Source organism: Anomalospiza imberbis, chromosome 5, assembly GCF_031753505.1.
Source record: "Anomalospiza imberbis isolate Cuckoo-Finch-1a 21T00152 chromosome 5, ASM3175350v1, whole genome shotgun sequence".
Classification (NCBI taxonomy): domain Eukaryota; kingdom Metazoa; phylum Chordata; class Aves; order Passeriformes; family Viduidae; genus Anomalospiza; species Anomalospiza imberbis.
The window spans coordinates 33692625-33719529 of record NC_089685.1 but is presented as its reverse complement, the minus strand read 5'-3'; the positions used below and the strand labels follow the sequence as shown (position 1 = coordinate 33719529).

The 26905-nt window shown below is 37.9% G+C and overlaps 1 protein-coding gene across 1 annotated transcript; it reads right to left on the bottom strand.

Moving 5' to 3' along the window:
• Positions 1-366: 366 nt before the first annotated feature.
• CAND1 (cullin associated and neddylation dissociated 1) lies at positions 367-25123 on the bottom strand. The gene is made up of 15 exons (XM_068190164.1): positions 24873-25123; positions 20524-20667; positions 14404-14558; positions 12507-12630; positions 11830-12086; positions 11641-11746; positions 10994-11139; positions 9654-9946; positions 8854-8995; positions 6734-8227; positions 5862-5957; positions 4020-4189; positions 3759-3923; positions 3423-3530; positions 367-2358 (listed from the first exon to the last, which is right to left on the bottom strand). Exons 1-15 carry the CDS (start codon positions 24938-24940, stop codon positions 2134-2136), a joined length of 3693 nt encoding a protein of 1230 aa, XP_068046265.1. The 5' UTR covers positions 24941-25123; the 3' UTR covers positions 367-2133.
• Between the last annotated feature and the right edge of the window lie 1782 nt (positions 25124-26905).

Here is a 26905-nt window from a genome sequence, read left to right as displayed (position 1 = left end):
TTGTTATGGTAGTGCATAAGCACACACAGATCTCTCAACTACAAATATTCGGTTCACTTACCATTGTCACCTACTCCCTTTTCCTATTTTAGCCTCACAGTTCATGTTTATTATACCATTCTCATATTTAACTTTAGATCTATACAACATTTTGTTATACTTTGAAAACTTAATGCAAGAAGTTCAAAGATTAATATGACAACTAATTAGCACAACAGATTGTTAATTAGGAGGCCTGTGTATTGCTGCAATTAAAGTAGATGATTTATACAGTAAGATAACATATACCTAATTCACAGTGCTTTTTCTACTGTATGGTTTTTCTCTAGTCATCCCAATCCTTTTCATGACATTTAGATATGTTGGTATGTTTAATCTCATTTATTTCTACGTCTAGAAGACAATTGTTACATTAGTATGAAGACTTTGGAGACAGAGAAAGCTACATTTTCAAAAATTTCTACAGCATTAGAATTGTTACTATTGAATGAGTTAATAGACTTCTTTGTTCAGGTCCTTCTTTTAAAGTAAAATGTACCAATATCTCCTTTGCTTTTCCCAAGCTGCAAGCATGTAAGGCGAAGATCTTGCCCCCAAGCCCCAGTGCTCACAGGGAACTGTCTCTAAGATCATAAAAATGAATGCTTTTTCAGTCCCGTAGGAGCTTATGCCACATACCCACGTAACAGGTTTCCAAAATATCAAACTAGCTAAAAAAGACCAGTTAACTAAAAAAATTCAAATTCATATCTGACTTCAGAAAAAAAAAAAAAAGACAACTAAGCAGTTGCATTAAACAAGTAATGAGGCAGTGGTCCCTGATCTTTTTTTGTTATTAAATTCCCAAATCCAGTTCATTGTGGGACTGCCAGCTATCCACTTCAGGTCCATTTCTAAATTACCTCACCGTATCCACAGAAGAATGGTTTCTTCTGTTTGATCTCCATCTCTCTCCAGCCTTTTGGCCGTTTCCTGTCTCACCAGAATACTGTATGGCACTTGCAGCATTGCTGCCTCCTGGTGGTGCCACATGCCAGAACAAAATGATGGTCTGGCAACACTTGTCTAGGTAACACCGTACATTAGTGCCTTAACAAAAGCTGCCAGGTGAAGAATAGGAGAAAGCATTCATTGAAGAAACTTCCTTCATACTTTTATAATAAAAGCAAAGTTGAGTGACATGTTCAGGAACCACTGAGCATCTCTTGTTTTCTCTGCTCATTTTACCTCCATCTTGTTTCCTTCCAATTTTACGGTTTGTCCACCTTAATTCCAGTGGATTCAGTCTTCGGGAATGAAAAGCCATGAAAACTGCAGAAATTGTCATGTTTACTGTAAGAATATCTGCAGGGTCATATTACTGGCATTTTAAAAAGCCAGGTTAAGACAACAAACCTTCATTCGTCCCTTCCTGTATGAATGGCCTGTATGTCAAAATACCTGAAAACTGCACTGATACAGTAGAACTTATTTTAACTTGCATTACGAATAAACTGCACATGCTGTTTTACAGACAATATATATTTGTAAACTTGCTCATGCAAAATTATTGTGCACAACAGGGATATTGGTTTTCTAATCCCCACATCTGTAAAAATGACATTTATGTCTGCTCTTTTTGAACTGTGCCCAAACTCTCTTTTTAATGTAATAAATCTTACACATAATTCACCTGCCAGCCAAACCAATTTATGAAGCTGAAACAAAAGAACAAAAAGTTATACAAAAAACATGGTGTACCTGGACACTTGATTCCCACCTCCCCCCATTTTGTTTACAAGTAGAAATAATGACTAAAAGAAAAAAAAATCATGGTCACAAAATTTCGACATTTTAATCCTAAACATTACAGGGCAAATGGATGTTGGAATTTATTTCCATACACCATGAGTCAACTTTTTAATTCCCAAATGTGGCCAAATCCACTAAAACAAGAGTGGTTAAACTCTGGACTATGGAAATACATTTCTGGAATAAATGCTAGAAAAGCAATTATGGGAAAAGCCAACTGTCTCCATAAAGGTAAATAAAGTGGAACAATGTGTAGATTAGATACTTTTCTGTTTCTTACTCATAACCTGTCAATTCAGTGCATCATATGGTTCAACATAATGGTCCCCATTAGACAAACATCTAACTAGTGTCCATTGATTCCAAGTTAGTGGATGATGAATCTTTTTGGATGCTTTCAAAGATGGCTGCCAGCTCAGGGTTAGAGCTTATCTGTGACTGAAATTCACTCATTAATGGACTCTTCTCTGCTTCTGGAATGGTTAGAAGTGCTGCTACAGCTCTCATAGCAGATCGTTTTAGTTCATCTTGCTTTTCAAACTCCTGTTTCACTGAGTTCGCCTTTACCTATGGAAAAAATGAAAATATGTTTGAAATATTACTCAACTCTCCCTCTATAGCAATCTTTAAAAAAACGTACCTTTAAAAAAACCTATTTCCTCTCAAAATTATCTACTAAAAAACAGCCAAACAAAAAATACCCCAAATATCTTTTTAGCAGAATTTTTACCAGCAGTTTAGAAATGGACTGAAGCTTCAACGTAACAAGGTAAGCAGAAAAAAGTTGTAAGCTGCCAAGTCAATCACCAAATCAAAGCAACTACAGTAGCCAACCTTTAGCTAGTAAGGTCAGTAAATGACTTTAAACTGCTAATATCACAGTACTCCCATCTCCCAGAGAACAGAACTTTTTGAAGAAGCTGAGCTTCATTCGAATAACTGCTTAACCTTTTGTTATTATTCTCAAAGATATTTCAGTGCTACAACCATAAATTATAATTAAAGGCAGTCAATTTTCATGATGTGAAATATAGCAGACTAGAGTAATGGAAAAGCAAGGTAAATCAGGCAATAAATGACTGTAAGAGCATGCAGGTGAATCAAGACCAAGCAGGAATGGAAGGAGACTAACTACAAAGATCCAATAATCCTCTAATATAAATGAAGAAGAGGTGGGGTAAATGACAAAAACTCTAACAGAAGTCTAAACAAAAAGTCTAACAAAACAAGGACCACTTCACACTGCCTTCATCAGCCAAATGCTTCTCTGAAACAACACCATAATCAGAAGTCAAAAACTCTCAGTATTCTAGTTTCACTATTTATAATGAAGTGAGATTTACAAGTTGCCCAAGTGGCAGCTGAATTTTTAAGGAACAAAAGAAAATGCATCAAAGAATCAGAGGATTTTTAAAAAGAAGCTTAAAAATCTACCTCTCCATCTGTAATTTAAATAAATTTAACACTTGTACAAAGATCCATTCGTTTCTGATCTAATTATCCTGCCTACTACAGCTTATCAACTGTAATTGAGGAAACACTGCAGCAGGACAGAGGTATTCTTTAAACATGAGTTCATTCATATTTCTACAAGAAAACATAAAATAATGAACTTAAATAAGCTGAAATACCTTAGTTGTACATGTAGCACGCAAAGGTTCAACGAGCCTGTCCAATCTCTGCAGCACCGCGCTCGGACAAAGGGTAGACAGTCTCACCAGCATTAAAAAGGTCAGCATCTAGGGTGAGGAAAAAACCCAATTCAACAACAGTTATGCCTGGCACACACATGGAGATATATTTCCCACCATGCTGTGTAACCTTTTGAACAGCCACACTTTAATGAAAACGGCAAATGTAGTGAAGTACTTAAGCATATGAAGTAATATTTTTACCATTTCAGTCTATTCACCATTTGAAATATTATGACAAAGCCAAGGCTTTCACAGAGAAAAATGACAGCTAACCTTGATATCATAGTGATCCTTCAGACCATCTTCAACATGGTTTAAGAATTCAAATATATCTAGTCTATCCAAACAGCTATCCAATAGAGTATACATGCACTCAAAAGCTGCCTTCCTTATGTCCAACCCATCATCAACTGTGTGCTTAAATGGTCCCATTTCCACCTGTCAGTGAATAAAAAAAGAAAAAGTTAAGTAATACACTTCTTTTAAAAAATAACCTACTTACACATTGAGCATTGTTCTTCCCAGTTAACTTACCTCTCTGATTAATTCCTTTCTGACTTTTGTTTCATTGTAAAGATGAGGAAGCACAGTATCTAAGAGGTCCCTTATCAAAGATGGTTTATTGTGGGCAGCTGAATTAAATGTCACTAGGGCTACTCTCCTGACATTGAGATCTGGGTCCTCCAAAGTTTTCAGAAAATCACCTGCAATCACATACAGAAAGAAAGCAACCTCTGAGGATCTTTAACATTTGCAATTTTTAAAATTTTTTTGATTAGCTTTAAACTTTCAAAAAGACAAATTTAGTGCAGAAGTTATATAAATGTAAAAGACACCTGCTATTTCAGCATGATTACACAAATAAAGGATTAATTATCATCATATGAAAAGTATTAATATATTTGTTATATAGTACTTCATATAATGAAACAGTATCACCATCAAAAAATGGCCATCACAATGACATATAAACTTACTTTTCATATAAATTAATGAAAATTACATTTAACCTTTCATTTTCTCCATTTATTAAAATTCTCTCAAAATATGCACTAGAAAACCAATTTCAATTTCTGCAGTTCAGGAGTTCCAGAACACCTCTTAAGGAAACTACTAACATATTGATTTTTTAATCCTCAAATTGGCATATTCTGAAAATACCTAAAATACTGTAAAATTGGCCTACTCAGTATATATTAATGTAGCACCACCTCTCCCATGCCCCCCAACCTTTGGGTATTTTTAAATTACATTTTTCTATACTTCTATAACACAATCTTCTTAAAATAAATGACTGCATGAAAATATCCTCAATGTTTGTGAAGTTGTTGTAGCAACTTCCATGAGGAATGAACATTTCTAAGGAGAAAACCAACAAGGTATAAGAACAAAGTGACTCTTACATCCACCAAAAAGCTGGGTAACAACACTCAAAATGACTGAGATTTTTAAAGTACTAGATTCTGATAGCTTTTTGATTGAATCATCAAGAAATATTTCCAGAAACCAAAGGGGCAAGGCAGCTTCAGTGGGAGGGGGAAAAAACCTACAAGCATAATTCTTGGATATATTACTTAAAAAACAAAAAAGCTTAGTGATGAAAATAACACAGAGTAAAATGACTTCATTTCCTTATAAATAAAAACCTTGCTCTTTACAAAACTTTATGCTTTTAAAAGCATAAATCTTTCCCCTCCTATTAGGTTAAGAAGCACAGACAATTTTTACAGATCTTTAGACCTGTAATATAATCTTAAAAAAATCTACAATACTTTATTACACAGATGTGAAATTAAAAAAAAGCTACAGCATTGCAAAAGTCTTTGTCATATTGACAGTACACTGAATGCTTTGATTACCTTATTCCTGTATAAAAATACATACAATTCCAAATGCTTTCAGACTACAAGCATTACAGAATCATAACAACCTGTAACATGGTAATACTCAGAATAATTCACACAAGCATACAAGTTTTAAGTGACTGAATGCCAAATATTTCCAAGACCACACTTCTTGGTAAATATAGTACATCTTACTACATTAAACTGCTATAATTTGGTAAAAACATGGGAAAGGAAATCAGCTTTTGTATCCCATCCTACTAAAAACATTAGCTTCTTGTATTGCCCATCACAAAGTCAATGCATAGAATTTTTAATGACAACAGCTTTACAGCTCAGAATTCAAATAAATTAGTGTTAATAGAAATAATTGGCTGCTATAGAAATATCCTTTAACTCTTCCAACAGTTATCATTAGAAAATAATTCTAGTATCTTCAAAATATTTATTTCTGGTAACACAAGAAACAAATTTTAAAGGTAACTCTCTTGCCTGAAAACATAGAATCTGTCAGTATAAGTGGAATACTTACCTATGCAGTTCTTCAAGAGTGGATCTATGGGTTGAGGATGATCAGAAATAGTGAACTTAACAGCAGTAACCACTGAGCTTCGAGCATATGAGGACCCTAATATGAAACAGAAGTGTGAACATGCAAGATTAAAACAGAACAACAGAATCTAAATCATGCTCAATGCTACTCATTCATCTTAGACATCTAATACTCTTAAGAACAGCAAACAAGAAATGCTTGTTGCATTATTGCTAGCAATGCAATACGTAACTCAAATAAGCCTACGGATAGAACATTTTAAACAGGGGAAAAATACCATGACATTGTAATAAGCATGTAATGTTATCTCCTTATAATTTGAGCAATAAGCCTATTAAAACAGATTATTTATGATCACACATCAGTCTACAAAAAAATTCTCCCCTTTACAGCAGAAGCATGTGAAGACAACACGTGAATACAGTTCTTGATATGAAACTGATTCATGAATTATCCACAAAGATCTTTCCTAATTCTTAAAAACTTCAGAATCCTTGTCTGAAAATTAGGAATATAGTAATTTACACCAAAAGGTCAAAATGTTGCAATTGGTTTGTTAATTTTTCCCTTAGTCGTCCATGCTTCTTCCCCTTCAAGTTTATAGCTCTGTCTTAAATATAAAACATAACGTCTCAAATATAATGGTTGAGAGCAGAACACAAGTAATTCTTGTTGTGTATGACTAACAACTTCCAGTAAACACAAAAAACCTTAACCTTCCATTGTTGGAGGAGGGGAGCAAAACTTCAAGACACAACATTTAAGCAAGTAATTTGAAAATCTAGATCCATTTATTAACAGGTATCATAAAGCCATGTGCTTCAACACATAGATGCATAACTACTCCTCACCTGATGCCAAGTATCCCTTGAGTCGTGGAAGCAGAGTCTCTGGGTCTATCAACGTAAGCTTGCCCAAGCATTCAGCAACAACATTCCTTGTACCCTCTTCTGCACATTCACAGTGTTTCAGGAGTAAGGCCCAGATGTTCTCAACATATGGTTTGAGACCAATCACTGATGCAGAGCTAATTATTTCTTTCAAGGAATGCAGAAGAAGGTATTGCCTCTTAGGCTGACTGGTTATTTCTTGTAGGACAAATGGCAGATACTCAGGAAGATTGCCAACACTAATACTGCCTAAGGCGTATGATGCCGCTGACTTGACTTCTTCACTAGGAGATGAGAATGCTTCCAGTATTACAGACTTCAGCTCGATTTGTCCACTTAAGTCAATGTGATGCCCAACTTCCCCAAGAGAAAGCAAAGCCAAAAGACGAATGGAATCTGTGGACCTCGAGTTCTTAACGTCTTGAATGAATTGACCTACAACAGCTGGTCCTTCCTTAGGGCAGGCTCGAGTAAGGGCAGCGACACATTTGGCAATGGAATAGTAAGACTGCTTGTGAGTAAGTGCTGTGCTCTGTGAGTACACTGGACCCGTTAACATGCGCAGTAAATCCATATAGCCTAAATTGTTTGTACCAGTCACAACCAAAGCTTGGAAAAATTCTAGCATGGCACTAAGTGCTCCACCCTGAAGTAGGGGTGATCTTACCAGCCCAATAAGTTCATTGAGAATGGAGCCACTAATCTTTGACAGGGAGGAAGGATATACTTTAGCCAGCGTTGTCAGAAAACTGATGGCCATCTGTGATACGTGCATGTCACTTTCGCTAATCAGAGGCGGAAGCTCATCCAGGACAGCATCAATCATGGCAGCTGTCAAGCTGTCACTGTAATTCTTAATTAAAATATCTAGCGCAGAAAGAGTGCCCAGCTTCAAAGCTCGCTGGTTTTTTCTCAAAAAAGAAGCAAGAATAGGAACTCCTTCCCCAAGGATTGGTCTCAAATCTATCTTCAAAGGAGAACCAGCAATCAGTGTCATTGCCTTCACAGTAGTTAACCGAGTGATCTCATTCTTCAGCCTCTCTAGAAAGATCTGAAGTGTACTAGGCAGGTCAGTGCCTAGACTGTCACCAAGGCTACAAATTATTTGACCCATGCAAGATATTGCCCTTTCTTTCACCTCCTGATCAATGTCAGCAGCCTTTAATCTCTTGATTGTACAAGTAAACAAATCTTTGATGTAAGGAGTAGCATCAAAGGAAGTAGGCTGGTCTAAAGGACGAATAACCTTTACAAGTTGTTGGGTAACCAAAAGTGCCTCTGATGTTATCTTGTAAAATGGGTCACCAACACAAGCTACAACTGGAGGTACCAATGCTTGAACATGAGGATGAAAGACTTGGGGAGAATGATTGCAGAGGATCACATACAAACAGGACAAAGCATCTATCTTCAGATTAGAAGAACTTGATTTGTCATTCAGTGAAAAGATTATTCCTGGAAGAAACCAAAAAATGTATTTTTAGGGCAGGTATTTATAGTCTGCTAGAACACTTCAAAATTTCCAAAGGAAAGGTAGCTATCCTGAATTTAGGCCTTCTAGCTCCCCATCTTTCTGAATGCTTCTAAACTCCTTTCATGACTTTATTCAACCAATTAGCTTTTAAGCTTCCTCCATCAAAAGACGTGGGACATTCAATGGTTTATAACGTATTTTCTTAATTATAAAGAAATTCTGAACCTTTAACATTTTCAACCTTACTTTTCACCATTACTTCAAGTTTCAACATTTTAAGTTTTAAAAGCTAAACTATTGAAAATACTTTTCTCTGTTCGGAGGCAAAAAAGGCAGTTTGATTTTGCAATTAAGAATTAAGTCAACCTCTTTTGTTTAATACAGAAGAAAAAACCTTTAATCCTCTTTTCAAAATTAATGGAAATATATGACTGAAATATTTATATGGATATACATAATAGCTGATTATTTTGCCATTTTCTTTCAACAGAAGCCACACTTCAAAGCTTTTGCAAAAAGCATAGTCAGGACTTCAATATTTTGATGTTTCAGAATTTCCCATACCATTTATTAGTAAGTATTTAAGTTAATGTTGTGTTTCTCATACCTGGTACAAGTACAGGAACATGCTGTGTTAGGGCTCCAGGTAACACATTTACTAGCTCAGTCAGCATGTTAAAACAGCACTGACGAGTCTTAACACTTTTCTCCTTCATCTGTTTGTGCAAGGCTTTAACTATGTTGGGAACCTGTAATCATCACACATCTGTTAATTGATTCAATAGCTGGCATTTCTTTCATTATTGATCATTGCAGGTATATAAAGAAATATGTGTATCCTAACACCGATTTCTCTACAGAACTAGAGAAGTTGTAGAAACATTGGGAAATGAAGATTCAAAAATGATTGCTTTACAAAAAAAAAAGTGATTTAGCTTTGAAAGGTGATTTGCATTAATAAAACTATAGAGAGCAACAACTGAAAAGTCACCTAAATAATTCACTTTGATTAAGTTTTTCAGCATTATCCTTTCTATTCTGCAAATAAAATATGTTGCAGCAGATCAAGTTTTATCTTGATCATTAGTGCTTATGTCTGGATACAGAACACACAAAGTAACTTTTGCTTTGGCAATTTGGCTAAATGACATAGGACATGCAACTTTTACAGATGAGTAAACAACTGAAATTAAATAAGCACACTTGTATGAGTCAATTTCAGTTTTTAAGACTGCTGCATTTTTTGGGCCAGTTTACCCAGCTTGCTCTCTATGTTAGTACTACAGGAATAAACTGTAACCTGCGTATGAAGAAAGCATGATAAAGCACATTGAATGAACTATCCTTATGAACAGGGTGCAATTTCAACATGCCTTCTCAAAGACAACAAAAATCTTTACAAATAACCTGACTCTGAAGCATTGTCAAAGGTGTCTCTCCTTGTTCCATTGCATCAGGATCACAAAGCCAACTTTGCACAGGTCGAGTTTGTTTTAAAAGAGAAAGATATGCATGAAAAACATCTGCTTTAACATTCTCTTCACGTTCTTTGAATCGGGCTATTAAAGCAGGAGATACAGTTTTGTAGAATTCTGGAAGCATTTCGTGTCGTGTGCTAACCACAGCATCCAGACATTTAGCAGCTGCACGCCTCACTTTCCAGCTCATGTCATCATCATCACTATATTCATCATCACTCCCTTGAAAAAATAAATTATGCACATGTTCAAATCTAGACAAGCAAAGCATCAAGTTTTATTTTAAACAATTAAAAAGAACACATTTCTTAAACAATTAAAAAGTTGGGTTCTTTGCATAAGACACAGGAAGAAATAGGTTCAGAATTACGTTAAAAACCATACCATATAAAAAGCCTTCTAAACAGCTCAACTTGTAATTCTCAGCCAATTTTGTCACGCTAGTTTCCCACACATATTAATTTAAACTGCAAATAGGAAAAGGAGCTCCCCATCATATTTCCAGCCTGATTACTGATTTAAAGCATATTCTTCTTTATTCATGACATAAACAACAAAGCAACAGTGAATACTAGCTGATCAAGATTCAACAAATTATTCTGTCTGCTTCTTTCTAGAAGTAAATCAAACTATACAGCATCCCCAAAAAAAAACCAAAAAGTATAAAATAAGCAATATAGATTTTTCAGGTCTTAAAGCAACTATGCAGCTCACTCCTTCCTTAAGTAATGAGAATTTTATGCCCTCAGTTCAGATTACTTGTGTGTCCAAGTTTTCATAAAGCTTGCATCTGGCAATGCTTGCCACCATATTAACAATAAAATACCTTATGCCTTTCAGTCTGAAACACTTCTATCCTACCAAAATATACTGAGTCATTTTCAATCTATTCTGATTTTATGCATTAGGTACCAATATATTATAGTGGAAAGTAGTAAGAAGCCTTTCCCATGCTGTATATATATTTTCAATTCATTAACTGATGTTCTAACTTTAGTTATGTCATGCAACATGCTTCTGCCTTTTTCCACCTTTTAGGTATTTTAAAATATTTGTCTTGTATTTTATGTTTATTCTCAGAATTACTGATCTCCAGCAACAACATCGTATACTTTTATTCCAAGAAGTGAGTTCATTAGCCATGTTTAAAAGAAGTACACAAATCATTCAAATGCTGGTACTCAGGAGTATTACCACTCATACCAATTTTCTCAGATGGGTGCAGGATCAAAAGCTCATCCTCTCCCCCAAACCAAAAAGAGAACATACCTTGATCATCATCATCACCGCCATCAGCATCCATAGCATTTTCATCTTCATCTTCATCATCATAATTGTAATTAGGATCATAAGTAAGATATTTAAGACATATGTTTATAATAGTAGATACATGAGGATAAACTTCTTTAGGACACCTATGTAATATAAAAATACAATCACTGTCAAATTACTTGGAAGTACTAAAATATTATTAAAAGATTTCATGTTGCACACGGTACTTTGGTGAGAGTAGTCACGACAACATCAAGGCATACCTCTGAACTACAGAAATTCAAAGGGAAGGTTAGAAAGGGCAATGCCACCTTGTAACAGGATCTGCAAGACTGGAAGGTTGCAAAGGACTTTTATGCCTTTGGATACCAATTTTTTACCACCACTATTGGAGACAAATATTATTAGAATGCTTCCCTCCTCTTGTTTGCACAAGTAGCAATGGCACAGTAGAAAGTTTGTAGAGTACATACATAACACAGTGCTTAAGAGTTAAGTTACAAGACAGAGTTATAGAAACTGTTCCAGCTCAAAGCTTGCAAGAGTATTTTGTGTGAAGGAGGCTGTCTCTTGACAGCTTACAACCAAATGACACACTATTAGATCTTAAGAAAGCCTGAAATAGGTACCCATGAATCACTTACCTCCTAACAAAAGATTCAAAGGCTTGAATGCAGTACTCTCGTAGTTCATCATCATCTACATTACAAAACTTTACAACCAAAGGAATTATTTTCTCAAGATATTCGCCTGGTAAGAGAAAAAAAATTAGCTAAGTAATTACTCTCATGGAAAAACTTCGAAGTAAAAAATAATTTATATATTTTTCTTACCTATTCTATGACCTGCTTGCCTACTGATAGCAGCAATACACTGTATATAGGTCCTAGTTGTTGACATGGAATCATTTTTAGACAGCTCTGTCAACAGATGTTCAATGAGGTCAACAAAAACCATATTGCCACAACTCATAACCAGGTGACCAAGAGCAATGATGGTTCTTTTCCTCACAGCAAGTCTTGGGCTGGTCAGCTGGGGGAGCAGACAGGTCAGAATTGAAGGATGGAAGTTAACAAGCAGTCCTCCTTGCCTTAAAACAGACAAAACACAAACTCAAAACCAATTGAATCTAGATAACTTTGTTCATATACTGTAAAACAATCCTTCAAATATTCCCCAAACATCACAAAGATTCCAATCAAATCTTTAAAATTTCAGGTTTTAGAATTTGTTAAAAGAAGAAATGAGTTTAAAATATACCTTCAAAACAATAAGCACTAAAATAAGCTTAAAACTACAGTTCTCAAAAAATTAAATAGTAATTGATCAACCAATTATCTTCAATACATTCACTTATTTTTTTTCTAAATTAAGTTTCATGTACACATAATATTACCATATTATTTCATATCACTCTGAATAATGTAATTTTAACATTTGGAAAACTGAAGTTCAAGCTTTAAGTAGTATTTATGAGCATTCATCAGCATATTAAAAGAGGGATGTTTACCTGCTCAGCATATCAGCCATGATATCCAGTGCCTCCAGTTGAACAGACACATCTTCCTGCTTGGCTATAGCACTAGTGAGACGCCCTGTGATCTTTTTGCAAACATTAGCTGCTAAGGCAGAACCTGAAAGTACAACAAAACCTCAGCATTTCCATAATATTAAAAAAAAATACAGCTTTTAACATCAGAGATGATGTTTCTGACTATGGAAAGCAACCCAATCTACATAAAGAAGATGTTTCCAACCAACAAAACAAGCTTAAGCAGCCACTCTGCTGATGTCATGTATGCTCTGCATTAGAGCTGAAAAGACTGTCTATGTACAAATATACTAAGCAGGAGGGATTCTTGCCCCAGAAGGTATACAACACAGAACACTGCTTTTGGAAGAGGAAGTGATGGAAAGTGAAAGCCAGAAGTCTACAGCAATAAATGAAAGGACTATAGGTAAAAATGAACATATAAACCATATGGTAAGGAAAAGAACAGAAGCAGATGGAGCTACTCCTAATGGCAAAAAAAGCAAATAAAATTATTTTGCACAAGAAGCTACTTAAAAACTAAGTAGTAGAAATACTACTGAAACATTTGAGAAAGGGAGGAGAATTTCCATCCGAAGTATTTTAAAATACAAGTAAAAATGTCTTTATAACAACTTCATAGTTCCCCTTTCCTCTAATTGTCTAACATTGTTTCAAGTAACTGTGAGAAGGAACTCCTGTCATGGTAATGACTGCCCAGTGGTTAGTACTCATGTTCACCTGCATGGAATTCTTTGAGTCACATTTTGCGAATTTCAATGTGAAATTAATACCATTCCAACCTATAGTAAATCTAGCTTATATATATTATGGCTCATTCTTAACTACAACTACAACTACAACTAAAACATAACAAGTGGACAGTCTAATGTGTTACCATGGAGGCTAAGAAAAAGAGAACAATCTGTGTTTTGAGTTGGGAGCAAGAAATAACATGTTGTTTATTTTTATATTAGGAATATTAATTATATTGAGAGACTTGCCTACATTTTTATTTGAGCTTTATCTCCACTCAAAAATCTTCTTTTGTTTTGTGTAAGCAAACAAAAGAGTAAAAGCTTAAAACAACTTACTTAAAATTAGTTATTTATGTAAGGCTTATGCATGTCACTGCTGCTTGATAGAAGCAAGATTTACATGTCAATTTTCAAACAGGGTATTAAAAACAGGGTTTTTTTTTAATTCAAGAGACCTCACTCTCTGAAAATGTAATTTCCAAAGCCTTTTTAATTACTCTCTAATCTCATTCATGTCCTACACTATGATATGTGAAAAGCACTTGAGTAAAAAAGTAATGCTATTAACTGATGAGCTGTTCAACATTAGTGTCTCTTTTAGAGGAAAGACTGCCTTCATTTAAACCTGCAGGTAAGACTTTCACTAATTTAACAGGCAACTGCCAGAAATACAAGGTACTTCCCAAAACAATTCCTAGAAAGTGAGACAAGAAATCAGATGGCTAAAGAAAAATACAGGAGTTGTAATCAATTTTAAAGTGTATTATCAACCAAAGACTAAGATGAGATTTAGCTATTACTGCAGCCTAGATGTGCTCCACTAGGCAATTATTAAAATAGAAACTTTTGCAACTTGTTATACTGAAGTTCATACTCTCTAAGTTCGTACTTCACATTAATGCAATCCTTCAGTTAAAAAAAAAAAAAGTTGTTAAACTAGTAAAATTTGGCAATATAGTCAGAGAAACTGAAAGGGTATTTGTGCCATGTTTTTACCCTAACTGAAACTAGTTCTAATGCAAAATTAACTGAATCCTCTTCCCTAAAACTCCCAACTTTATTTTTTTGAATTAGCAAATGATAAAACTACATAAAGTCTTTAGTACAAAATGCCTTACCACTGGAAGCTGGGGGAAGTTCTCCAATCACTGTTTTAAGACCAATGCTTGAAATGTCACGTAACTGTTCTTTATCTGAAAGCATGTTTGTACAGAGGGTATCTACAATGGTCTCCACTTGATACTCCTTCACTTTACTCACCAGAGGTCCCAGGCTGTATAAACAAGTGAAGAGTATTAAATTGGCAAAAATATTATTTCAGTATTTTGCATTCAAGTCATAAACTTCACATTGGTTTTGGTAGCAACACAAAGAAGAATTTTAAAAACTGAAAACCTTCATCTGGTTGGACAGATAACTTACCTCCATAAATCTAGTAACAAAACACTCGCTTAGTACATGTTTTTTATTTGGAGCTGGAAATTCATTTTGAATGGCTGTTCTGCTTCAGTCTCAAAACCACAGTCCTTCTTACTTTTCAATTCACAGTAAGATTTATAACAAAAATTAACCTAGCCAGAGCCATCAGTTTACAAGCTTGACCATCAGTGTCTGCATAATTCACAGACAAGTAAACAATATTCTTAATTACTGCATCTTTATTCTATACAACATTTGGATTCAGTCACAGCTCTATGCAGTAGAACAAACCCAAAACACAAATTCCATCCCCAAATCTGTTGTATATACCCCACTGCTGCTACCGTTTTTTCCCACATCCAAGAATTTACAGCGTCAAGACCTAATTATTATTAAAAAATGCCCAGCAGATGCAAAAGGCACAAGCCATGAGCAAACAGGAGGAGGACACAGACAAGCAAACCCTTGCACTCAAGCACTATGTGTGACTTACTGCATGATAGTAACCAGAGTAAGGTTCAAAGTTTTGGCATCAGTGGTCTGCCACCATGTTAGGCAAACCTAGAGCTTCTCTTTTGATGGCTTATGCTCACAATGCCTTACCTCCCATGAACTCAGAACAGTGTTTGCACTTGAGGCACAACACGTAGATTAACACCCAGGAATATGCAATTCCCACAGCAATCACACCTAGCACTTTCCATGCCTTCCTTCACAAACCATAACCTGCTTGGTTTCTTTCTCTCCTTCCCCCTCATGTGTGTGCTCATGTGGTAAAACCTGCTGAAAATACATGTGGGGAGCGTGGGCAGGGGAAGGGTGGGCGGAGAGGCAGCAAAGGCAAAACATATTTGCCAAAACCAGACACTGAAGTATCACTTGCAACTAACTCCATTTTGTTAATACGCAGAACTTGGAACTAATTTGAGATTAATCAAACTAGGGCACTGACATCTGAAACTGATGCTTTATGATCACATCAATGCCACAAATTCAGAAAGATTGCAATTTATTCAATTTGTGGAGTATTTAATGGAGATTTACATATAACCTTAAAATAAATACACAAGAACAACTTTGGGGTTACCTTTTTAGAAAATACAGCATACAGATAATCTCAAGAGAACTGTTAACTGAGATACTGACTGGTATCTGATCAAAGGCATAAAAAGAAACCCTTTAAGTGCACAGAAATGAAGATATAATGGATGGTTTCTCACTTGCTTCAGCAGAAATGAACAGTTCTGACGAGACCCCTTCCTTAAAAGCAGTCAGACCTCATGCCCTAACCTTACATTGCCCTTTAATTTAGGGAAAGGGCACTGTACTGGATTCTTTAGATTCAATTAAACTATCTCTACAGCCACTAAACCCCTGAGACTAGGGAGGGGTTTAGAGGACCATATCCACAATCTAATCTGGTAATTTTACTGCTACAATTATGTTAAATTATAAATGCATTATTAAAATAATTTCTGAACACTAATACTGGTAAAGACTTTTTGCCTCTAACTTAAAAACTCCTGATAAATCTGTACACAAACATCTGCAAACACAGATTATTACCAATAATTATCTCTGAGACACAAATACAGCAAGCCATCCCTGGCTGCAGTTGAAACATTTTCTCCAGTTGCTGGAAAAGTTCACAGCTTTCTTCACAACTTGATTTGACTCTTCAGTCAAGCTTCCTTCACCATCATTCATTGACACATCTATATTTAGAGTTTCTCTTCAAATACACACCACTGCCAGTCAGTGGCTACTCACAGCACTGTTGCATGCATCTACTCTTGGTACATAGTAAATTGTTTTGCAAGCAACACAAGCACAAATCAACTCGAACAGAAACCAACAGAATTCCATGGCACTCCAGAGAAATTAAATTCCCTGTGTGTTTCAGTCAACAGACTACAGTACACAAGGTTAAAAACCCCTTGTTTTAAACCTGAACTGTTGAACAACTACTGAATTCTTTTGATTTAAATATGCTTATTTTTCAAATGCAACCTCTGAGTAATTATAATAATCACAGCAAAGACCAGTCAATCAGATTCATCTCAGCTAAGAATCAGAAACACTTTTTTGCTAATGTTTTAAAGATGACCAAACCACTGGACTGACAAAAACAAACACTTTAAATTACAGTTTCTGGAAAGTATTAAGCCATATTTTACCTGAATCAGCATCTTCAGTCCTATTTATTCAGCAAAGCAGACATAACAATTGTGAAGTAAATTTTACAAAATATTATCTCAAGCTTTTCTGGTCTTCACAATCAGTAAATATCATTTATAGACCTTATTATTAGTCCCAGATTACAAACCGATCTTATCAGAAATTGAAAATAAACTATAACCTTCTTGCATCAAATCAGTTCTGACTACAAAGCTTTTGCACTTAAGCATGTATTTTACACACTTGAAGGCCATTTTGGATAGTTTTAAGTGCTCTTCGATCTCTTCCCTTTCACTAGCCATTAATTTGTGTCTATGTTCTCTCAAAGTAAAAAGCTCATTCAGATGCCTATGGAAATAAACAGCAACACACTGTGTCCTTTAAGTTACACACATTTGGAAATAAAGGTGTTCATAGCATAGCATATTAGGAAGCTGAACACCAACATATAATCAATTATAATCTCCAACTGGCATATTTTAACAGCTATGGAATAAGCACATTTATTTACAATGAAGAATCAAAATCACAAATTAAAAAAAAACGCCACATTATTCACAACTTGATCATATAATCACTAGTATAGCATGATGTGCAGTAGTGTATTACCAAAGCATACAAAATGCTTTAAAGCTGCTGAACTGGATCAGCCACACAGCAGCCAATACATGCATCATCCTGTTCCCACTAATGACTCAGACTCACAGCGTCAGGGAGAGCTCCCTACATTGAACTACTGCCCAGAGAAGCTGGCTGATAAATGCAGAGAAACTACAGTACCACAGGGAGGAATCACTGAAAGTGCTTACTTTAATCCCACCTATTTTTTTTCACTCTAGATAGATTTGAGTATGTTTGGCTTCTTACTGGTTTCAGGAAAGATTGCACAGTGTGAACTAATAAAAATTTCTATGTGTAGGTTTAAATGGCAGAATATCAAAATCTTCAAAAGGAGAAACAGTTCCTCCTTAAACTGCAACACTGAACACATGAAACAATGTGTAATTTGTGCCAACAGAGCACTACCAAGATTATCAGCAATAAGGAACAAGCAGTAACAACACAATATCTACGCTTACACAAACCACACTGCTTGACTACACCTGATGCACATAATCTTAATCAAGCCACAGGCAGTGTAACTACTGCTGCCATAAGGTGCACAGGATACCATGCTGGACTACACTTACAACTATAAACTAAGGATAGCCTTTTCCACCCTGGCTGATGGTAAAACACTGTAAGAATAGCCTTTTCCACACTGGCTGATGGTAAAACAGCCCATGACTATCAGGTAAATCATAAACCATTCCTTCAAAAAATGGAGACAACAAAAATACATTTAATATTTTACATGCAGTTAAGAAAAAGAAGGTAAACAACCTGTCGTTACTGACATAGGTTTCATCTACCGCCTTCAGTAAAAAACTTAACAAATAAAAATCAGTTCCCTTCTGTAGGGTCAAAGATTACAGCAGGCCAACTTTTAATTCAAGACTACTAATGCAGCTCATTAATTTTCATTTTTATTCAGAAATGAATTGGACAACCATTTTGCAAGGTAGCTACCCAAATAGCCATGAACCCCAAAACTTACTTCTGCTTTGCTTTTACATGGTTTATCCTGGCTCAAACCAGCACACTGTAATTGAAAGGAGCAGGAACAAAATCACCAGTGTGCTTCGTAGAGATAATAAGAAAAAAGTTCATCAGCATTTTAACCAATAGAGCTCCTCTTACTCAAGTGCAAAAGCAAGCAGCGGATAAGGCAAAACCAGGAACACTGCTCACTTGTTGCTACACTTGCCTAAAAATAAATACTGCTTTACAGTTGCTCCGAGTTGTTTCAAATCTGCTGTGTTCAGTGACCTCCAGAATCAAATCTTTAGAGTGACTCTTATGCAAGAGTTTTATTCAGAGCATTTCAATTGATCTACCTGTAGAAGAAGGTCCCCTAACAAGCTGCAAAACTTTTCTCCCTTCCTCAAGGAAAAACCTCTATCTAACTCCAAACTTGAAAGAGATTCAGTCACATTAGTTAAATCCAAGAGTTTTACCAATATATCAAAGTATACTTTAAAAATTGAAGAACTGTTAATAGGAACAGGACGTGCACACACAGAAGTCATCTATTTTCTCATTCTCTTTCCTTTGCAATCTTTAATGTTTTAGTCAGCATTACTTGTACTTAAGATCCTAAATTTTAACACTGCCATTAAAGATTGTGATATATGTGTCTACGTGCATTAATCTAAACTTCACAACAACTTTAGTATGTACATTAGAAATTAGTATTACATGCATGCTAAAATGTAACTTTTCCACAAAATGCTATTGCACACAAAGACAATTCTAAGCCTGAGCCAAGTTTCACAATATGCTCTTCTGATTGAGTACAAGCAATCTGTTTCAAAGACATGAAACCATAGGGAACTCAGACATTCCAGAAGTTTGAACTAAAAAGAATCAGGGTATTTTGTGTTGTTATGAAAAGGAGATGAGTAAGACATTTTAACAACACTGCATCCCTAGTGACAGCAGGGAAAAAGTAGTGACAATTATAGTGTTAATATATCTAATATCGCTAATATCTGGCTTGAAATTTGACATTCCCACACCAATTTGTCTGTACAGGGTTTTGGTTACCATCATTTACAACACTTCAGAAGCTGAAGCAAACACTGCTTCTAAGTACATAAGCAGAGGTACACACAGGCTTTTTCTGCTTTGCTAGTCTGACAGGGCAAACTACACAGAATAACAGGCTAAAACAAACCTGGCTAGTCACAATGTGAAACTTCTCAAGCTCTTGCATACCAAGTTTACTTCAATCCATACCTCATGGATTATAAGTAGTGTATACGGAGTATTAAAAAAAACAACCTGAGCTCACAAACAAGAAACATTCTCAGGAACACTATATGCCTCTTAAGAGAGGACCTCTTCAAAGCACACAAAAAGTCAGAATGGCCAAGAACAAAAAGTCATAAGAAATGTAGCACCTCTTCAAAGGGTGCTCTGAAAAAGTCATACCATATGTAAAGCTCAGTAAAGTGAGGAAGAGAGCGCAGTGAAGCAACAGAAGTCTCCGAAATGCAAGTAAATGCACCCTGATCCCATAAAACATTTACAGTTCCTGTAAAGCTTGTAAAACCATTAACTCAGTATTCTGAATGTTATTGAAGAGGTAAGTTCCACATTTGATAACCAAGGCCATGTCCTTACCATTTCATCTTTTCATGTCTGCTTGAAAACAATTCTAATACTATAATTCTTCCCCTGCACATCATCTAAGGTCTCACCATCAAGTATCAATGTGGCAACTACCACTGAATTATAAGCTTTTTATATCTATTTAGCAATCAAGAGTTATCACCCAAGAACAAGTGCATCTCTCAAATACTTCCAGCAAGGACTGCATGTGCTACTTGGTGCCTGAAACCCCAAATATTAATCCCCAATGTCAACAAAATATAGTTTTTTACAACAATTAAGGCAGGCAGTCTACAAGAATAAGGGTTCCTTTGGGGACATCAATTTTAAAGTTATTTTGTGTAGCAGTGGTCATTTGAGTTTTCAAAAGTGCTTTATATTGTTCAGTCATTATACAATTCTTTACATCATAGAAAAAGAATACCTACCATTTGACAGCTAAGTTTTGCACCTCACCATTTTTATCTTCCAATAATTTCAAAATCATCTTCACCACCTTTCTTTCACTGTCATCATCCAACTTGATAGAATCTTTCTGTAGTTCTGTCATCAAGTCATTAGTAGCCATAAACCTGACAAAAGATGTGAGATAATTATTGCTAAAGGGATATGGGTTATTCACAGTGCTCAGGATTCAAGATTCTCAGTTTCCATCATTTGTTATCAAACAAATCACATTTAACATTGAGTTGTTGTTGTCTGTTTTGTGATGAAAGTAGCATTTATAAAACAGAAAGGAAGAAAAACTGTATTTGAAAAGGATAATAACTGAGTTTGGTCATCACCTTTCTTTTATGAGAACAGCTACATATTTTACTTCCAGCATTTACATTATATTCCACATGATCTCCATAATCTCCACAAAGAAAAACTGACACTTTCACAGATTTTAAATAGTCTTTCCATAAGCTATGCTGATGTGGTAAAAAACAAGGTTTTTTTAAAACTTTGTTAAAAAAAATGGTCTCTGCTCTAAGATTATTTTAAAACAAGTTTTAAGCAAGAAGAAAAATGTAGTTTCTCAAACATTCTCCCATAAAATTCACAAAAGCCAAACTTTAATTAATGAAGGGAGAAATAAAATTTAAGCTTATATTCCATGTGTTTTTCATTTTCTTGCCTTGTCCAGACTAGCTTGTTTACAGCCCAGTAAACAGAGCTGATCAGTTATCCAGCCTCTCAATACAGGGTGCCACAGTAAAGAACAAAATTAAATTATTGAGAGATCAAGTAAATAAAATCATCTTTCATATCAATTAATTTACTATTTAATAACAGTCATATCCACCAATAGAAGAACATACTGAAAAATTACTTTCCAAAAATATTGCCTTTGTGCTTTCTGTTTCTTTTCCTTCTGAAGTCTGTTTCACAATCCATTTTTCTTTTGTAAGTGCCCTCTCTTCTCAGAAGCAGCAGTACAGATGTATTACTCAATTACAAATCCCACGGGCTTTGGTACTGACACCAACCCCCATTCAAAACTCCAAACAAGGGTTTGTACTTAAACAGTTAAGGGCGACATTAAGGCACATCAGCCTCAAGCAGACATCACTTTAGCTCAGGTCATGCTTGGAAGGTTATCTCTACAGCTTGACATGCCAGATACTACTTTTTACTGAAAATGAAAGCTAAGACTCTGCATAATCTTAATATGCAGAGTCACAAATGCCAGATGCCTACCCTCACATAATGGACCTCAACTTGTCCTGTCTTTTAATAATTCCAGTCTAATGGTCTCAAGGTGTTTCTAATGTAAGACCTCACCCCTTTTTCACTCACTCCAACAGTCCCAATGAAGCAAGCCTGCAGTCTGACAGGAACCAGATGTGCACAAAAACAGGCTGTGGATGCAAAGCATCAGCTTTTAAGCACAGTAATGAAAAAGGCTACTTGGTAAGTAAAGGTAACAATTACGACCTAACTTAAGGATATACATGAAGTCACACAGTACTAGAACACTCAAAAACTGTCTCCAAGTTACTGCTGTATTTACCTCCTTTTCTTAAAAACTGAATAGCCTCCTCTCACTTGCTTGGCCAATAGCTCCTATTTCCTAGCCTTAGAAGATCATGTCCACTTAGGAACTTGTCAGTTCCTAAACTAAGCAGAGCATGAACATCCTTGGTGTACCAGCAGCCTCTGCACTCAACTACAACACTCTCGTGGTAGACTCCTCCACTGAAACATGCAAACCAAGCCAAACACCTAGTCACATCTCTGCTTGCCTGCACATCAATCTTTACCTGGTGGAAAGCAGGCAGCTGTACTCAGAGCAGTCATTCTCCTGCTGCAGTGAGGACACTCCTTCTCCCACAGGCAGACTGTAACCTGCCACCTTACCTGACTGCCCATTTTAGAACTTAAGCCCAAGCTTCTGTGTGGACAATCATATTACAGCTCTGCATCAGACAGGTCAGTTTATCAAAAAAAAAAAAAAGGATTACTTTTTACAGTAGACTGCTTACTTGAACAGTTGTTTTACACTCTGCTCCCTGATATCAACAAGATAACTACACTGTCACTATTCAAACAGTTGTGATGTAAGAACAAATGCACTTACAATTACTGGAACTAAATACTATTTTATCCATTATGCAAATACACAATACACATAAAGTTTCATAAAATGCTACTCCGTAACAACCAGTTGGTAAAGGTCTATCATCACTCATTTTTTATAGTTTGTAACATTAGATTTTAATCTATGTTAATACTTTTTTTTTAATATTTGAGAATTTCAAAGTTGTTCAAAGCTACTAGAACAGAATTTCTGAAGTATACGCTACTAAAGGAATTACATAAGAAGTTTTAATTACATACAGCTGGGAGGAAAAAAAAAGTGTTTGCTACAATTGCACTATACAGGTATAACCTACCCCTTCTATACAGAAAGTTTTTAACTCATAAAAATCAGTAATTATTACAAATCCACTGGAACTTACCGTAAGTCATCCTTCCCATAAGTACAAAATGGAAATTTCACTTAATCACAGAAACAAATTAGTATGAAAACAGTAAAAAATCTTATAACATTTAGAAGAAAAAATGTTTCAGTCTAGTTTCAGAACAATTTAAAGAAATCGGGCAACTTTAGTTTGTCTCTTTTTAGATTAATCAGTATTTTTTTATTTCCAAAATTTCAAGTCTGAACTCTCCAGGTAATATAATTCTATTAAAATCTGAAAGAAATTGACACAAAAATCCCATATCAAATTTGTATCCAGTACTAAAACACTTTGTCAAAACTTAACAAGATTATCCAAAACCCAACTCCATGTATCACCACCTCTGTTTTCCTTTAAACTAAGCACTGTGATGCTGCAGCAAAGCAACAAAAAACATGTGTATTTTATGCCTTTTCCCTGTCAGTATTGATATACTCTCATTGACAGGTAAAACCTTCCAACTTGAATTTCTGGTTGCACTCAATACCAAAACAATGTAATTCTTTTAAATCTAACGCTTTGCCAGAGGTACTGTGTAAATGTATTATCTCTGCTGGTTTTTAACAGTTTACTTGTATTATTTCATTTTCTGATATTTTACATTTTATCTGCTATTAATTTATTACAAAGCAAGGAAATGATCCAATCAAAAGTAGTGCTCCTGTGACAGATCCTGAACTCAAAATTAAATTCCAGTCTTGTCCCCATAAGACTTAACTGGACTTCTCTCTCTGGATGCACAGAGGCAGTACCAAACTACATGAGGAGCACAAAACCCCACTGTCGAAAAGATGCAGCATCCAGAAGGATGTGACCTTAGGATCACAGAATCACAGAATCGTTTGGGTTGGAAGGGAGATCTGCAGGTCATCCAGTCCAACCCCTCCGTGTCACCTAGAGCACTTGACACAGGAACATGTCCAGGTGGGGTCTGAAAGACTCCAGAGAGGGAGACCCCATGACCTCCCTGGGCAGCCTGTTCCAGTGCTCTGCCACCCTGAGCGTAACAAAGATCTTCCTTATGTTGAGATGAAACTGATTGTGGTTTACTCTATGGCCATTCCTCTGAATCCTGTCACTAGGCACCACTGAAAAGCGTCTGGCACCATCCTCTTGGCAGCCACCTTTGAAATAATGATATGCATTAATGAGGCCTCCTCTCTTCTCTAGACTAAACACACCCAGCTCCCTCAGTCCCTCCTCATAAGGGGGATGCTCCAGTCCCTTTATCGTCGTGGCCCTCCACTGCACCCTCCTGAGTCTGCCGTCCTGGCTAGCCCTTCCTGCTTCTATTCGTAGAATCACAGGATCCATGTTTTTTGAAGCTGGGAAGAGACAAGGGAGGTCACCTCATCCGACCTCTGCTGCTCAAGGCAGGGTCAGCGACAGCTGGCTGCTCAGGGCTCCGTCCCTTCGGCTTCCGAGCATCTGCGAGGTCAGGAATTCAGACCTCCACCCTCGCCTGTCCCCACGCGAGTCAGCAAGCCTGGCGGCCGCTCGGCTTCTCCCGGCTGCGGGAGATCTCTGCCCACGATGCGTGGAGGCCGCGGCGGTGCCCGCACCGCCGCGCCCCGTCCTTCACGGGCAGAGAGGAGAGGGCCTCCCCTCACAGGAACTTTCTTCCCGGGGTAGCACCAGCAGATTCGCGCCCAGCCCCGCAGCCGCGGCGCGGACAGCCCGGGCCCGCGGCACCGGCCCCGCCGCCGGGCACCTGCCCCCGCCCGGCCCGCCGCGGCACCGGGCCCGGGGCCGGCGCGCAGATGGCCGCAGGGGCAGCGCGGGCGCGGGGCCGGCGGAGGACGCGGAGGGGCGGCGGCGGCGGATCTCACCTGAAGTCCTTGTCGCTGGATGTCATTTTCTCCAGCAGGTTGGAGATGTGGTACGAGGCGCTCGCCATGTTGACGGACCCGGCCGGGGCGCGGGGGGAAGGGAGAGGAGGAGAGCAGAAGGCGGCGGCGTCTTCCCGGCCTCGCCGGCTCCGCTTCGCCCGCGGCTGCAGGGGCCGGGCCGGGCCGGGCCGGGCCGGGGGCGGCGGGGCGGGGGCGGCAGCTGCGGCGGACGCGGCGGGAGGGGCGGGGAGGCGCGCGCGGCCGCTCGCGCTCGGCGCCGGGTCGAAGGCCGGCGCTGTTGATTGGGTCCGCGGGCGGGCGGGAGGCGCGTGCAGCCCTGTGACACCATGTGACGTCAGAGCGTACGTGGCGCAGAGCGTGCGCGGGAAGTTCAGGCGCCGCGGGAGAGTGGCGGGAAGGGGGGCGCCGCTGAGGCCGGCCAGGACTGCGTGTCCCAGCGTGCACCGCGCTCGCGCCCAGCGGGGACCGCTGGCGGTGCACGCCGGGACGTGTAGTTTGGAGGGGGGTGGGTGTCCCGCGCCGCGGTGGCTGCCGGGATGCGGAGCCTGGTTGAGGCGCGGAGGAGGCGGCGGCGGCGAGGCGGGCGTTCCTGAGGGAGAGCGGGCTGGGGTGGGGCTGGCAGCGAACCTCGGCAGCCGGCACAGGCAGCCTCGGTGTTGTCCGCGTCGAAAGCGTTCGGCAGCGGTGGGGCTGCTTTGCAGCGCTCTGCGTGCCCATTACAAGCCTGCCACATACGCTAATGTTACAGGGGCCGCAGCTCCTGGCAGGCCCCCTCAGAGGTGTGCCGTGGGTCTCGTCGAAGCTGAGCACGCTCAGAAAAATGTCAGATGAGAGCTGAAAATACCGTGAAAAATAATGTGCTGTGAAGAATAATTTTCTTGGTAGATAATGGCATGCTTCCATTGGTCATGGTTTGCTGAAAGCAATTTGAAAAAGTGAGTGCTTTCAGAGGCCTTGGAAGCCAAAGGACATTTCACAGAATGGGGCTTTTTGTGTACACCATTACTGTTCATGTCATTCTCATTACTTTCCTGGGCCTAATTTATGATATGTCTATGCATAGGTAAATGATGTGGAGCATTAGGACAACTGGGGAAATAGTTGCACATTACATCTTCCTCAAGGTTCGCATTAAAAGTTCAAGGGCATAAATATATAGCCTTAATCCTCAGTTACATGTGCGTACAGCAAAACTGAAGAAGTGGCTTTTGAGGCTGTTAGTAAAAATAAAGAGTTGACCTATAAAGAAAACTTATTTAGGCATTTATTACTGCAGCTTGCAGGCAGCCTTGCACAGTGGCTAGTGGAAAATGTGCTCTTTTCTCAGTTGGTAAACTCTGTCACCACCGCAGCCTGTCGCCCTGCCCCAGTGTACAGACAGCTGTCTTGGAAGATGCTCATGCTGCTAATTTTCTGGAGGCTGTGCTATTTTCAAATAGGCCATTCACTCCTTTGAATTTGCAACACTTAATTTAGAGGTTACCTTTTAGAGAGGGAAATTCTTTACTTCATTTTGCTTGAATGTTTGTGTTTGATATTTAATGAAGCCAGCTGGAACAATACAGGTGAAGATAGACTCAATCTTGACTTGGTTGTGACAGCTGAAAATGGTTTGTGATGATATTTTATGCACACGGGTAAACTGTATAGCTCCTCTTCAAAGTACTGATGCATGAAAAGTTGAAGTACAGATGTCTGACATTTGCCACACTGATTCGTGTTTTGCCATGGCAAGGATAGCACTATTCCAAAACATTTTGGTGACTGTGACTTTTGAGCAGCTTACAACTTGTTTCTGGGACATTAGTGTCCCACAGTTGACACATAGTGCAGGAAAAGAATGTTGTAACCTGGATTATTTACATTCATGACTTTGGTACTAAATGGGGCTTGGGTGGTTATGGGGTGGTGAAAGATCATCTGTTCCAAAAACATTCTGCCCACATAGTTACCATGCTGCAGAAGCATGGTTACCATTAAACTGCAGAAGCACGCTAAAACCAGCCAGACAA